The sequence below is a fragment of the Octodon degus genome, unplaced genomic scaffold (assembly GCF_000260255.1).
Source record: "Octodon degus isolate 3935 unplaced genomic scaffold, OctDeg1.0 scaffold00005, whole genome shotgun sequence".
Classification (NCBI taxonomy): Eukaryota; Metazoa; Chordata; class Mammalia; order Rodentia; family Octodontidae; genus Octodon; species Octodon degus.
Window position 1 is genome coordinate 19,914,746 of NW_004524581.1, and position 14,862 is coordinate 19,929,607.

The 14,862-nt window shown below is 49.3% G+C and overlaps 1 protein-coding gene across 2 annotated transcripts in view; it reads left to right on the plus strand.

The window, feature by feature from the left end:
- The window catches only part of Tnfrsf21 (TNF receptor superfamily member 21), a 59,045-nt gene that overhangs the window by 8,811 nt on the left and 35,372 nt on the right, over nt 1-14,862 (plus strand). For both annotated transcript variants that reach the window (XM_023719205.1, XM_023719201.1), the window contains exons 2-3: nt 7,856-8,510; nt 9,861-10,355. In XM_023719205.1, coding sequence (XP_023574973.1) covers nt 7,856-8,510; nt 9,861-10,355 — 1,150 coding nt within the window. The remainder of the gene's footprint in view (nt 1-7,855; nt 8,511-9,860; nt 10,356-14,862) is intronic.

Below are 14,862 nucleotides of genomic sequence, written 5' to 3' on the forward strand. Positions count from 1 at the left end.
TCTCTCTCTCTCTCTCTCTCTCTCTCTCCCTCCCCTTTCTTTCTTATAAATTCAGGTCTCAAGAAGTTGCTAAGTTGCCCAGGCTAGACTCAATACTTTTCTTTCGATGCTTCTATTTTATCATTTTATCCTTTACATGTTGTGTTCGTTGAGCCTCCTGGGATTTTGTGTGACAGACACTGTGAGAGTTCACTCCAGGGGTTGCAGGATGGGCCTAGAAGGTGTCTGGCAGAACCCCCTGGACGTGCCGGGCTCCGCTCCTTGCCAGTGTCAGGTAGCTCTTACGCAGGGCCTGCTGGGGCCAACAATAGGCTTGGCAGTAATTGTGCTGTCCAAGAGTGGTTGTGAGAAGGAGCACTTCCTGAACCGTGCTCCTGGCCTTGGTAAGCTTTATCGGGAAAGTTCCGGTGGCAAGTGTTTGGGCTGTGTGGGATCCGGGAGCTCTGCCGTGGTCCCTGGTTCGGTCTCTGGGTCAAACACATCTGGGGAGCGTCTTGAAGGCTAGTGTGGCTGCGTTCCACAACTGTGCTGTGTCCACTGAAGTTTGAGTTTCCTATAATTTTCACACATCAGTAAGTGTTGTGTGTTTGATTTTTAAAGAACATTCTTAGCTTGTGGGCTTAGGAAGGTTGAGAGCTTGCCTGCTCTTCCTGCTCTGTTTTGGGGGGTAGGTGGGTTGTGTTTTTGAGACAGGGTCTCGCTATGTAGTTCAGGCTGGCCTTGAACTCAATGTGTGGTAGCCCAGGCTGGCCTTGAATGCACGGCGATCTTCCTGTTTCAGCCTCCTGATTACTGGGATTACAGCAGTGCCCCACCAGGCCCAGCTTGCCTGCTTTTTTTTTTTTTTTTTTTTAAATATAAAATCATTAACATCTTAGAGGATGACACCAGGGAACTTCCTCTGGAAAACGTTGACTTAGACTCAGTGATCTGCAGCATGCTCATTAATAGTAATCCCCTTCTCACTCGTGTTTTCTCATTCGTAGTTACCAAGTTTTAATTTTAAATGTTTTGAAAATTGGCCTTCAGTGCTCTTTTAACTCTCTACCACGAGCTCTCTACTTTTTTTTTTTTTTTTTTCCATGTGATGTGCTCTATGTTCAAGAAGTTGTGTTTTAGCATCATAGCTTTTTCGGATCTGGAGTTTTGGATGCACTTCTTAGGACCTGAGTATTTGCATCTGAATTGGAATAAAGCTGAAATGCAGTGAAGTAATGAGGTGGTAGAAGTGATAGTTATGATAACATTCAGGGAGCACCTAGCATGTGTCATGCGAATTATCCTTGCTTTGTCTTTATTCTCAGTGATTGTTCAGTCTATGAAGAAGTTTTATTTTTTCTTTGGTACAGGGTCTCACTACACAGTTCAGACTTGCAGTGATCTTCCTGTCTCAGCCTCCCCAGCACTGGAATTACAGGCATGCGCCATCACGCCTAGTTTCCATGGCTGGCATGGTGCACCTGGTGTCAAGAATCAAACCCGGGTCCTTGCACTTGCCAGGCAGGTGCTTAGACCACCGAGCTATCTCTCCAGCCCGAAGAGGTCTTATTGTTATTCTCATTATATGCATGAGGAAGGAGATGCCAGGGCCGCCCACGGATCAGGATAGAGGAATCCCCAAGTGTTTTCCCTGCACTCCTCTGGATACCTGCTTCTCTTGCCATACCCTCTGATGTCCTCCAGATGAGTCACACCACTGTCTCCCTGGAGAATGCCTGGCCCAGGCTGAGGGCTGCTCCCACAGGATGGCCCCACCTAGAAGCCAGTAGGAAGCCCAGACTGTCGCTTGGCCCCTCTGTGGGTCCCATGAATTTGCTGTCACGGACTCACTCATCTCAGGGAAACCTTAACTTGCTTATTAATAAGGGATGCAGGTGAGCAGGTAGGTTGAAGAGATCTACAGGGCAGGCACGCAGGGGAGGGTGGCGCCACCCCCAGCCACGAGTGTCCTTAGCCATCCTGAGCTCTCTGACCACTCCTCCTCCAATTCCTTGGAGACTGCTTCCTCAGGCACTGTGGAGTCTTAACAGTGATGTTGCAATAATGTTGATAATCAGCGTCATTGTAGTTGATGACCTCAACCTCAGCCTCCTTCTCCACAGAGGCGGGGGTGGGGCTGGAGCTGCCTACATTATCAAGATGCCTGGTGACCACATCTTGAAGCTTCCAAGGGTCCCAGAGCCACTAGTCCTTGAGTTAGCTGCCAAAACCAGTCTTATCACTCTGGACAGCCCAAGGATTTAGAGGCTGTATGTCCGTGGCTTTTGCCTGGGTTTGTGTAATCTTTGACATATCTGTAGGGACACAGTGTAGCTGCGCTGTCCCCTCCCTAACACTGACCAATGCGTGGTGCAGTGATGGCTTGAATGGGAGCGGTTCGGTCCTCTTGTGTGGGTGGAACTGTAGGCGTAGCCATTGCAGGAAGGAGCTGGGTGGCTCTGTCCAGCGGCTTAAGCAGGGCGCCCTCGCTTCTGCATTGCAGGTGCGAGGAACAGCATCGGGGTGAGCTCTGGCCTGATCTTTTCCTAGCTTGGCATGCCCTGAGGTGCAGTCTGCTCACCCCAGCTTAGACATTCTCTCTATGCACCAGCTTTACACATAGCCCTTGCTTTCACCCTGGAAATGAGACTTTTCTAAATCACAGAGGACATAGGGAATGGGAGGGACGGGCAAGTTTATGTAACCTGGCTGGGAAACACTCTGCCTGGGATTTGTGGAAGCGTTGTCCTGGAAGTGCTCTTTTGTGTGCATTCTTTTACAAATCTGGGGCATTCCGGGCAGGTGCTGTCTTTTCTCTATTTTTATTTTTTATATTTTTAATGTATTTGGTACAGGGTCTCACTATGCAGCTTGGACTTGTAGTGATCCTCTTGTTTTCAGCCTCCTCTGAGTAGGGATTATAGACGTGCACCACCACGCCTGGTCTTGGTGGCCGGCTCAGCGCATCCCGGGGGCGGAGCCGGTGGGACACATGGTGCCAGGGATCAAACCGAGGTCCCTGAGCTTGCCAGGCAGGCGCTTAGACTGCTGAGCTATCTTGCTATCCCTCAGGCACTGTCTTGGTCTTATGAGTTTCACATGATGTTTGAGATAAAATGGTCAAAAATTTGGAGGGTGTCCAGATCTGCCTGGCTCTTGCCTTTTGGTCACCTGTTGGTATTTTATAGTCATCATCCCAGGAATAACTTGCCACATTATAATCTCCAGAGTAATTAAATTTGGTCTTAAAAATACTAGCTGCAAGCCAGACATGGTGGCATACACCTATCACCTTGGTACTCTGGGAGACTGAGTCAAGAGGATCATGAATTCAAGCCCAACTGGATTCAGTGATTTAGCAAGCAAAATCTTGTCTCAGCACTGAAAGATAAATAAAATAAAAGTGCTGGGAGTGTAGTTCCGTGCAAAGGCTCTGGCTCAATATGGAATACTGCTGAGCCAAAAGCAGAACACCTTGCTTTATGCAGCGTTACAAAGTGATCTCCGCCAAGCTCCTCATGTTGGTCTAACATGAGTAGCAAAAGTTTATGGCTGCCCTGAGTTCGCTCATTGCCCACCGAAATGTAATTAGAATTCAATGAGAACAAGACTAAGTATGTTGTAATCACAAACTGCAAAGAATTTTCTGTTCAAAGGGTGAGGTCTGAGAGTAAGAATTGTTTAAAAAAAAAAAAATATATATATATATATATAGGTCAGCGACATCAGTTTCCTGACCATATCCAGACATCCGGGTGCTCTTGTCTTTCGTGAGTGGTTTCTGTGCCCCAAGGAGAAGCGACATAGTACAGCTAAGATGTGGGTCAGCAGAGTGAGTGCTTTGATCCTGGGACTCTACAGCTATTTGTAGGAGCTGCCACTTCCCTCTTTTGAAATCTGTTTCACTGTGATTTTTACCTTTAATTATTCAATAAATGCCATCTTCCCACAGCCTGTGCTGCCGGGGTGGTGTTCTGATACTCATTCATCCTTTACTGTTTGTGATGTAGGTGAATTGAATTTTCCTAAGAGCTGAAGGTTAAACCAGAAAGGGGTATAGATAACTTAGGAGAATAATCTCACTATATTGCTTGCAATTTTCCAGCACCAGTTGGTGGAATCTTTTCCTTATTATAAGAATGGTTGACCCTGCAAGATGAAGAGCCACACTAGCTTTTCAGCTTGTACATGATGAGAGGAAGAGTGGGTCATGGTTCTGTAAGGCGGAGTGACATCCTTGGGTCTGTGCCTCCTCGAGGCCTGAGCTGCATGTCTGCCCTGAAGCCTTCTGGGCTTTCTCATGCTGGCTTTTGTACACAGGTTTATCTTGGAACCGCTCCCACCCCCACCCATTAATTTTGTGCTTTTAATTATTTATGGTCTGTAAAATAATTGGATCAACACATACTTGCCAGGGAGAGTATGATTCAGGCCCTTTGGGGTATGGAGGCCCTTTGGTGTATGCAATTGACCCAACCCTTGTCCTCATGGAACTTGTAGTGTGGGGGGGAAGACACCATCCATAGATAGATGTGTGGGGAGAAATCCTGGCCATCATGAAGGGAGAAGAGGGAAGGGGAGCCAATGAGACCTATTCCTAGTCAGAGAGAGGAGGATGGCCTGGCACCCGGAGGGAGTCCTGTCTGTTAATGTTTCTGCATTTTATCCAGAGTCATGCAGGAAGTGACTGTGAGTTTTACACTGGTGCTGAAAGGCCCAGATTTGGGTGTGCAAAAGTATGAGAGAGTTCAGCAGTGTAGCTCCGGAGCCAGAGGCTCATGGGAGTGTCAGGTTTCTCAGTTGTTGATGCTGCTTCTTCCTTCCCAATGCAAGTGTTGGCAGACTTTGTGCAAAGGGCTGGGTAGTAAATCTTGGGAGTCCAGGGGTGTGTGTTATACGGTCTTGTGTGGCAACTATCCAGCTCTGCCACTGTAGTGTGGTGACAGCCACAGGCAACACCACTGTGGAGATGTGGATTGATTGCGTTTGCTGGCCCTGACTGGCTGTTCCCATCATTACTGAGGGAGAGCGGAAATGCAGACTGTGTGGCAGTTCCCTGGCCTGGAGCTACTTGTATTCATTAGGGAAAGATAAGTATACACACTTAGGGGCCGTCAACAAACATGACAAGACAGTATATAATTAGGAACCACCAGCGTGTGCAGAAACAGGAAGGGCGATGGCGAGTGCCTCCGTCTGGTTGGCATCTGGGTGTCTTCAGCTCCAGCCTCTGAGTATGTGCTTATTGAAGCCAAGGTTGGAACCCTTGAGTCTTCCAGGCACCCAGATCCCCTGTGGCCACCCTTGGTGCATGTTGGGAGCAGAGCCAGAACTTTTTGTTCCTGCTCTGGGCTTCCTTATGGGTCAGATAGACTTCTGCGCTGCCTACCTGCTGCGCTTCTTGCCTGTGAGTTAATTTCTGCTGCTCCACCCTAAAAACCATTTCAAATCATCTCTGTAATCAGGAGTGTTGATACCCACCTATAATTTGAGCTACTCAAAGGCTGAGACAAGAAGAGCGTAAGTTTGAGACCAGCCTGGACAACCTCCTGAGACCCCTCCTCTTCCTCTGTACTCTCAGTTCAACGCGAGCAGTGAGTACTGGATTTGCTTTCATCTGGCCCATGGCAGAGCCTGGTGAAGGCTGCAGGGACACCCAAGACTTGATCATCACCCTGGCCTAGGACGTGTTAATCCGTGTTGGTCCGTGAGCTTGTCATATCAGTTGTCCCACAGCTGTCACTCCTGATGTCAGCTCCTGTGTCATTAGCTCTGTTAAGGAAATGGACTTGCCCTTAGTGTGGGGTAATTGAGGTCCACTTCAGCCTCTCAGGACTCATAGATCTACCAAAAGCAGCGGGGAGGTGGAGGTGCGTCTGACTGGATGTGGTCCTGTGCTGCTGCGAGGCCTGGACATTGGGGTGCTCCAACGCTTGGGGTCTGGAAGTGCATGTGGGGGCGGGGGGAGAGGAGGCCAGGCCCCAGCCCTGCTCAAGCCACTCCTGGTGGGATGAGGCTGATGGCCCAGCTTTTGCAGACGGGGAGGGATTTAGGTCCCAGGGCACCCGGGACACCACTCCAGGCTCCCAACACGCAGAATCCATAGCTCCCAAAGGCTGCCTCTGCATGTGAATGGTAGATAAGATAGCACTCTGAGATGTGCCCAGCAGCGCCACATTGCGAGCTCTGCTGTGGCGTCTTGAGTTCTGGGTAGACCGAGCCTCGTCTTGTTCTTGGCAGTTCCTCTGCCATGCCCAGAGCAGGGTGGCTGGGGCTGATGCCACAAGAAAGAGGGACAAAAACAGGAAAGACGAGCCAGGGTGACAGGAAGACATGATGGATGGGGCCTATCGCTGTGTGTCAGCTGCTCTTGCCCTTTGTGCTGCTGTGGGCTTCCTTCAGCCTCTGTGACAAGAAAGTCAACCCCACTGTCATTTACAACTTTTTGGTCTTCCATTAAAAGGAAGTGAATGTTCTAAGCTGAAATGAGTTACTCGTGCATCACGCTCGCTCTGGGCCAGGACAGGAGATGTCAAGGGAAAGAGTTATGGTTCTGATGGTTACGTCTGAGGGGAAGAACTGAATCTTGGGTTAAGGTGCTGAAAAGGCAGAAATCAGTTGGTTCTGGAAGAATCCTTGCTTTCTTTTAGTTCTGGTTCGGCACTGTAGGTTTAGAGGGAATCTGCCCTGTTAGGCAGCAGGTAGGCTGAGGTGACGAACTTTCTCTGTTCCCCAAAGGAGAGTGAGCACTTGGCATCTGTCTTCATCATTGCAGCAAATTTTCTTTTATGTGCATACTGCTTCCTTTCTCAGAATGACTTCAGGGTTCACTACAGCAAATATGATTTGCTTTCTCCCAAATTGTCCTCCTTGAAGAAAAGTCCTGCCCTGCTGGGTGGCGTTTCTGTTCTGTGAATGACGTCCAAGTGCCTAGTGAGTCCCCCTTGGGGGGAGGCCCTGCTTGTGCCTGGCCTCAGGGCTTGCGGGCCGGCTCCACCAGCTGCAGCAGAGGCTGAGCACACACTGGATCTGGAAGCATCAGCTCTGTTGTTTAAAGCACATGCTCAGGGCCTGTGTTTTGGATTAAAAAAAAAAAAAGAAGAAAAAAAAAAAGGAAAGGAAAGGAAAACAAAAAAGGAACTCAGGGCTTACTTTGACACTGGGGAAAGCTTTGGGCAAGAATCAGGCTATGTCCCTCCGTCCACCCCAGGCACGCAGTGAGGGGTGATTGCGTGGCAGCTTGAACGTGTATGTCCCTGTCCCAGTTGTTCTGGAAATGTGCTGTTTGTGTGGGCAATCAGAAGACAGCTACTTGGCTACTTCATGTCTTTCTCATGAGATGTGGCCTTCTACACAGCGTCTGTCACATGTGTGTTCTTTGATATTGAGCCTCAGACATCAAGTGCGCTGGGTGCAGGCTGTACCATGGGCTCCATCCACCCTCAGAGCCCTTTCCACCCTCAGAGTACCATCTTCCAAGGGCTTCCAAATCCACATTCTTGGCTGGGTGTAGAACCAGGGTGAGAGGCGGTGTTGGTTCCGTCTTACAAATGTGGATCAGGCAGCTGAGACCAAGCTTAAACACTGACCCTGTCTACCTGGGGCAGCCACAGGCAGGTAGAATCTGGGTGTCCATTTGTTTCTTTTTTTTTTTTTTGGTGGAACCGGGGATTGAACTCAGGCCCTTGCAATTGCCAGGGAAGCACTTATTCCACTGAGCCATCTCCCCGGCCAGTCCATTTGTTTCTTCTGCGGCTTTTTCCCTGGGGCCATACAATGCCCTTACGATGATGGTAGTATTGGCCTGGCTGGTGGGTTATCCTCCTTTGTACTTAGTTGACAAATTGTTTCCATCTCCCCCACCCATGTCTTTCAGCTAGGGATCCTTAGCACCTCCTGGGCTCAGCCACCGGCACAGAAAGTAGCAGCCCTCGTCGGCACATACCAGCATGTGGACCGTGCCACCGGCCAGGTGCTGACGTGCGACAAGTGCCCTGCAGGAACCTATGTCTCGGAGCACTGTACCAACACGAGCCTGCGTGTGTGCAGCAGCTGCCCGGCTGGGACCTTCACCAGGCACGAGAACGGCATTGAGAAATGCCATGACTGTAGCCAGCCGTGCCCAGGGCTGATGGTGGAGAAACTGCCATGCTCTGCCTTGACCGACCGGGAGTGCACCTGCCCCCCTGGCATGTTCCAGTCCAATGCCACCTGTGCCCCCCACACTGTGTGTCCCGTGGGGTGGGGGGTGCGGAAGAAAGGGACCGAGAATGAGGACGTGCGCTGCAGGCCATGTGCGAGGGGCACCTTCTCCGATATGCCTTCCAGCGTGTTGAAGTGCAAAGCCTACACAGACTGCCTGAGCCACAACCTGGTGGTGGTCACGCCGGGGACCAGGGAGGCAGACAACATCTGTGGCCCCCACCTGTCCCTCTATAGCACCACCCTGGCCTCCCTGGACACCGCCAACTCTTCACACTTCAATCCCATGGAATCCCAGGAAGTTCCCTACTCCACCTATGTCCCTGAAGGTAACCTAGCTTGTGACTAAGTAAATCTGGCTTCTTTGAGTATATTGGAAACACTTAATCAAAAGTTTTCTATTAGGAAAAATCAAATAATGTAAAAATGAGGTCATATCAAGTGAGAAAATAAGAACTGAGAGAATAAGGACAGCCTGGGACCTTATGAGTCACTTAGGCTCTTCAGGTCTTGGTTCAAGCTGAGTAAATAAGTGAGTGGGTTGAGCGTTTAAGGTCATTTCAAGATTGAGTTTTCCAACATGGGACCAAGACGGGTGCACACAGCTGAAAGGACAGAAATGGAGAGGAAAGGAGCATGCTGAGTCCAGGGTTGGGCAAAGAACGAGAAAGAGTGAGAAGCCTCAGGAGGCAGAGTGCATTTGTATCCGACCAGCGGTGACCAGCATTAACTAGCGTTCAATTCTGGAAAAGAACAGCCTGATTTTTTTTTTCTCCAGTCATCTTGACTTTCATGCCTTTTATCTGAGGCTTTCCTGAGGTTCCATTTGAACCTTGGGAGAACGCAAAATTGTCGGTTTTCAAATCCTTGTGATTTCCACGAGCCGCTAACCCACGTGAGCTGTGCTTCTTGGGTCCTCTGTGGGCCTTCAGAACTCCCTGTGGGGTGGGGCCTGCCCACACCCGCCATCTTGAAATGAAGAAGCAGGCTCACAGAGCTCAGAGGGCCATTCCAGATTGCCTCAGGGGCTGACACAGGCAGTCCCTTTCGGGGGTCTGGACATTCCTATTTCTTGTTTCCTTAATGAAGACAACTTTTAGAAACTTCTCTGAAGGAAGTCCACCAAGCTGGCAGCCCCAGCTTTGCTTAATCTGTTGAAAACAGCTGTTGAGGAAGTCCTGCCTCGCTGTATTCCCTGAGCTGTGTCTTGTTAGACTTGGGCTCTTGCCTGGGCTCTTTTCTTCATCTTAGTCATAGGGTCTGTTTCATCATTGCCTCGTGAAATGGTCTAAAGGTGAGAGAGGGATGAGGAGGACTGAAGGAATTAAATTTAAGCTAGTTCTGTGGATAACTGGCACCATCAGGTGCTGACTAGAGCACTCTCTGTGCACTCGGTATGTGAGGACAGAAGAAACTCGGGTGGAAGGGCCCACAGGATGCCTTGCTTTTGGTGCAAGAAAGTCAGTTTAGCCATTCATGTTTTATCTTCCGCTCGATGGTGCATTGTGAGGCCTGGTGGAAAGGTACAAGTCACTGGTCTCTTCCACCTGGTCATTTCTTTTTTGATTACCCGGCCTTGTTTAGAGAAGACCAGGGAGAGGAGGGAGTGTGTAGCTTCCTCAATATGGAAAAGCTCTTCTCCCTCCTTTTTTTTTTTTTTTTTTTTTTTTTTTTTCTAGGCATGAACTCAACAGAACCCAACTCTTCCGCCTCTCTTAGACCAAAGGTACCGAGCGGCTTCCAGGGAGTGAAAGTCCCTGACAATACAAGCTCGGCAAAGGGGGATGAAGGCTTGAACAAGACCCTCCCGACCCTCCGGGTGGTCAGCCAGCATCAGGGCGCCCCCCACAGACACATCCTGAAGCTGCTGCCGTCCATGGAGGCCACGGGCAGCGAGAGGTCCAGCACTCCCGCCAAGGGCGCCAAGCGCGGCCATGCGAGGCAGAGCCCACACAGGCACTTCGACATCAACGAGCACCTGCCCTGGATGATCGTACTCTTCCTGCTGCTGGTGCTGGTGGTCATCGTGGTGTGCAGCGTCCGGAAGAGCTCCCGGACGCTCAAGAAGGGGCCCCGACAAGACCCCAGTGCCATCGTGGAGAAGGCGGGGCTAAAGAAGTCCCTGGCCCCGGCCCAGAACCGAGAGAAGTGGATCTACTACTGCAACGGCCATGGTGAGTGTCTCCCTTTTCTCCTTGTTCCCCTAACCCTGCTTGCCAAGGAGCGGTGCATGCGCAGTGAGGGTTTGCTTGCTGCCGGGTCTGCTTGAGTGGTGCGAATGATTGCGACCATCGCATCAGAAATTGTACATCCACAGCTTGTGGCCTCGCCTTCCATCTCTCCCAGCCCCCGTGAGGTAGAGAAGGGTGCTGAATCCCGACAGTGACCTGTGGGACTCTGCCCCGAGCTGTCATTGAACAAATGAGGGAACTGAGCGCAGAGAGAAGCTGGTTGTTGAGGCTGCATGGGGCCGGACTGCTCCTTGCTGACCGCACAGCGTTTCCCCGTGTCACCCAGCGCAGCTTGGTAGCAGTTTGCCTTGTTGTGAGGTTGGAATCCGAACTTTGCTCTTCTGTTCCTGTCATTTTCTCCATGTGTCTGTGTCACCAACATATCGAGGGGGTACTCCCTATCAGGAGGCGTGGGTGTCTTGTGGGTGATCAAGTGCCATACCTTGAGCCCTGTTTGCCTTTTTTGGGTCAATATGTGTTGGTGCAAGCTGGAATATTTTGGTCTTTCCTCTTTTGAGGACAAAAGTGGTTTCTAGAACTGGTCCCAAAGCTGTTTGACCTAAGAACACAGTCCTCTCACGGTGGCAGGAGCTTCCTTCTCGGTACATTCTAAGCGGAAGTCCATGGAGCCCAGCTCTGGCAGGGCCATATTGGTATCTCATTCTACCTACAGATGAAGGTGGGAGCCTACTTTTCTAAAAAGCAGCCTGGCCCCTTTGGCTCATTTTTTTTTTTTTTTTTTTTTCAGAACCGGGGCTTGAACTCAGACCCTTGCACTTGCCAGGGAAGCGCTTATTCTACTGAGCCATCTCCCTGGCCCCTTGGCTCAGTCTTATAGTACTTATGCCACTTAGGCACCCATCAGAAGTGAACTTGACATCAAGCTGTAAGCAGAGGTACTGTAGATAAAAGATATGAGTACAAAGGTCTTAAATATCTAACTCAGCACTATATAAAATAAACACTGGAAATAACCATCGGGCCAGTTTCAGGGAGATAACTAATGGAATATCATGTTGACATTAAATACTGTATGAAGTTTCTTTTCCCCTATTCCTAGGACAATGTTTACTATAGGTAAAGAAACCAAGCTAAATAAACGACATAGTTTATAGAACATAATCCCTGTTCTAGAACAACTGTAGAATAACTACTGAAAGGAAATGCACCACGAAAAGGACAAATTTTTTTTCAGTGTGGTTGGATTCATGTGTAGATTTCTTGCTTCATTCTTTTTCTGTAATTTCCCTAAATGTTCTACAGTAAGTGCATGCGCCTTTTACAGTAAAACATGTAGGCAAAGGTGAAAGCACAAATGTACACGGGCCTGTTGCTTCCCTTGGCTGCGGGCATGAATGGTGCCAAAGTCATGGAACGGTCACTTGGAGGTGAGCGTCCTGCCTGGTCCAGAGCAAGGACAGAGGGACGAGGCGGCTCCACCCTGGTTCCTGGCTGGAGAAAGGATTGGTCCTTTGTTCGCTCTTTTTAATTAAAAACAAACAAAGATGTCTTGTTTGCACATAATTCCAAACTCATAAAAAGTTGTTGAATAGTGCAAAGGATACCTGCATGCCAAGGCCCGGACTGACCTATACACAATGTGCTTTTTCTCTGTCATTTCCTCTTTCTCTTAACATCATACTTACATTTTATACATTAAAATATATACATAGACTAGTTTATCTTCTTTTTAAAATGTATTTAGTACAGGGTCTACAGGGTCTCACTACACACATTGGACTTGCAGTGATTCTCTTGTTTTCGGCCTCCTAAGTGCTGGGATTACAGGCACAAACCACCAGTCTCAGAGTGCCCCTGGGGCGGGGCCAATCTGGCAGGCCAGGAATCGAACCCTGGTCTCTACATCTGCCTAAGCAGGTGCTTTAGACTGCTGAGCTATCTGGCTGGCCCTGTAGATTAGTTTGTTATGCAATACATACACACATATCTAGAGAGAGAGGAAAAAATACATGCATACACACACACATATATATATATATATATATATATGTATATGAATAATTTATCCAAATAATTTCATGCCCTTGCCCCTCAGTACTTCAGTATACATTTCCTAACAATGGTCTCTTGAAAAAACATGAATGGTTTTCAACCTGAATAAATTTAGCATGCACACAATACTTCGCTGCCCGCATTTTACCCCTATTCCGAGTTTACCCCATAAGGCTGGATGGAAAGCACACATTTCCCTGAGTGGAAGATCCAGTCTCAGCCCCGATAGCACCTTCACTCACCCTGAAAGGCTGAGGTCCCGATGCTGGCTTTGCCCTGGGTTTACCTGGTTCCTGGAACTCAGTGTGGGCATCCTGCTGCACTGTGGAAACTCGGAGCTGTCCTGTCTTGTTTATTTTCCTTCCTTCTAGTAGAGCATGTATACATTACATGACTTTCAACTATATGTGTGAACTCTGGCGCTGTCATTTTTGAAATCCGTGGGCACGCAGCAACTTTAGAAAAAGAAATTGGTCAGGCATGAGAGAGCAATTTAATGCCATGACCTTGGGTGTTCTTACAGCTGTTGTCACCAGATGAATGACCCTGCCCTTAAGAGGGGTCCCTCAGCTGAGTATGGAGGTGCACACTTACAGTCTCAGTGCCCTGGAGACAGGAGGATCACTGTGAATTTGAGGCCAGCCTGGGCTTCATACTGCCCGAACTTACATGGGGAGACCCTGTCTCAAAAAGAAAAACTAAGCCAAAAGAAAACCAAAAAGAGACAGGGCTCTATGTTATAAAGGGATGGGTTGCCAAACCCAGCGAGAGCCAGTCGTCCCCGCCATGGCCAGCGCTGCCACCTTGCACCTGCTCGGGTGCCACCCTGCCACCCAGGAGATCAGCCTTCAAGCCAGGTTTTGTTTTGCAGCGCTTATCCTCAGGCTGTTTTCTCTCAGCAAGCTCTTTCCTTTCCAGTTGCTAGCTTCAGAGGTCCCACAGGTAAAATCCTGTGACAAAGAGAGGCTGTGTCTGGTGAGAGCCGCACGCCGCCGAGCCCTGGGAACAATGCGTGCCGATCGGGTGGCTCTGTCCTGGGCAAAGGGAGCGCTTCCTGCTTCTCCTGAGCTCCACACCCAACTGTACACGAGGTCAGGTGGGGACAGACACTCCGATCTCTGAAGTCCCGCAAGACCTTGCTGGTTAGGATGTGCGCTCCCAATTGCTGCACCCGTAGGGGACATCTGGGCCCTTTTCCCACCTGCAGGGAGCTCTCTCCTTACCCAGCCCCCCAGCCCTCTCTGCCTGCCTTGGCTCATAGCTCCGAAGGCTGAAGCACAGAATTACCATCTTGCTATCGATGTGTGCTACGTTTTGGAACAAAGCATTTATTTCTATGTGGTGTGGAGAACCAGGCACCGGGCCTCCTCCTGAGGTCTCAGAGAGGCCGTGTTTTGGTTTCTGGAAAGCCATTTCAACAGGAGTCACAAGTCACTTTAGGATTTTTCTATATGAAACTCTTAACAGTTGGTTATTGGGTCCAGAATTGGCAGGAGGGAGTCTATTGGTAGTGCTCAGATTGTCAGGCTTTTGTGATGTTTTTGGAAATAGATTTCATTTTGCAGTATGACCCTATCATAGTGGGGTAAGTGTAGGTCCAAAAGACATAAGTTTATTTTAAAGTTAAAATAAAATTAATGAGGCTTTGCATACCAGCCAACCCATTGCTCAGAAAGGTTTTTTAAAAATATAATTAAAAAATTTTATTTACTTACTTGGTACAGGGTCTCTCTACGCAGCTCAGACTCATAGTGATTCTCCTGTCTCAGCCTCCCCAGTGCTGGGATTACAGGCCTGTGGCCACACCCACTTTCAGGGCAGCATGGCACACCTGGGGTTCCAGGGCTGACATGGCACGCAGTACCAGGGATCAAAGCCCAGTCCTTGCGCTTGCCAGGCAGGCACTTAGAACACTGAGCTCTCTCCCGAGTCCCGCACTGAGAAATTTGAGGCAGGAGGATTGCTGTGACTTTAAGGCTGTCTTGGCCTACAGAATTCAAGGCTACCCTGGAATTCATAGCAAAACCCTGCATCACAAAAATTAATTTAAAGAACCCAAAAGATTAATGTGGGTTCACCATTAACTGGGAGGTTACATGGAAAATGATTTTTTCATGTATTCTGTTTTGTTGCAAAAAGTGTAGAAGATAATAAAACCTAATCCCTTCCCAGATGGCTGTACACTCTGCTGAGAAAGGACACAATGTCTCAAAGCTGTCCCTTTGTCCTCTCTCTTGTAACCACTGGGGGGGTGGGGGGGGTGACACAGAGCTGCAGCTGCCCCCACCTCCTGTTCTCTACCATTTCTTCTTTTTCCTTCCCTCCCTTCCCTTCCCCCTCCTCCTCTCCCCTCCCCCATTACCCCTTCTCACCTGTCCTCCCCTCCTTCCCTTTCCTTTCCCCCCTCCCCTCCTCTCCCTCCCTTCTCTCCTCCCCT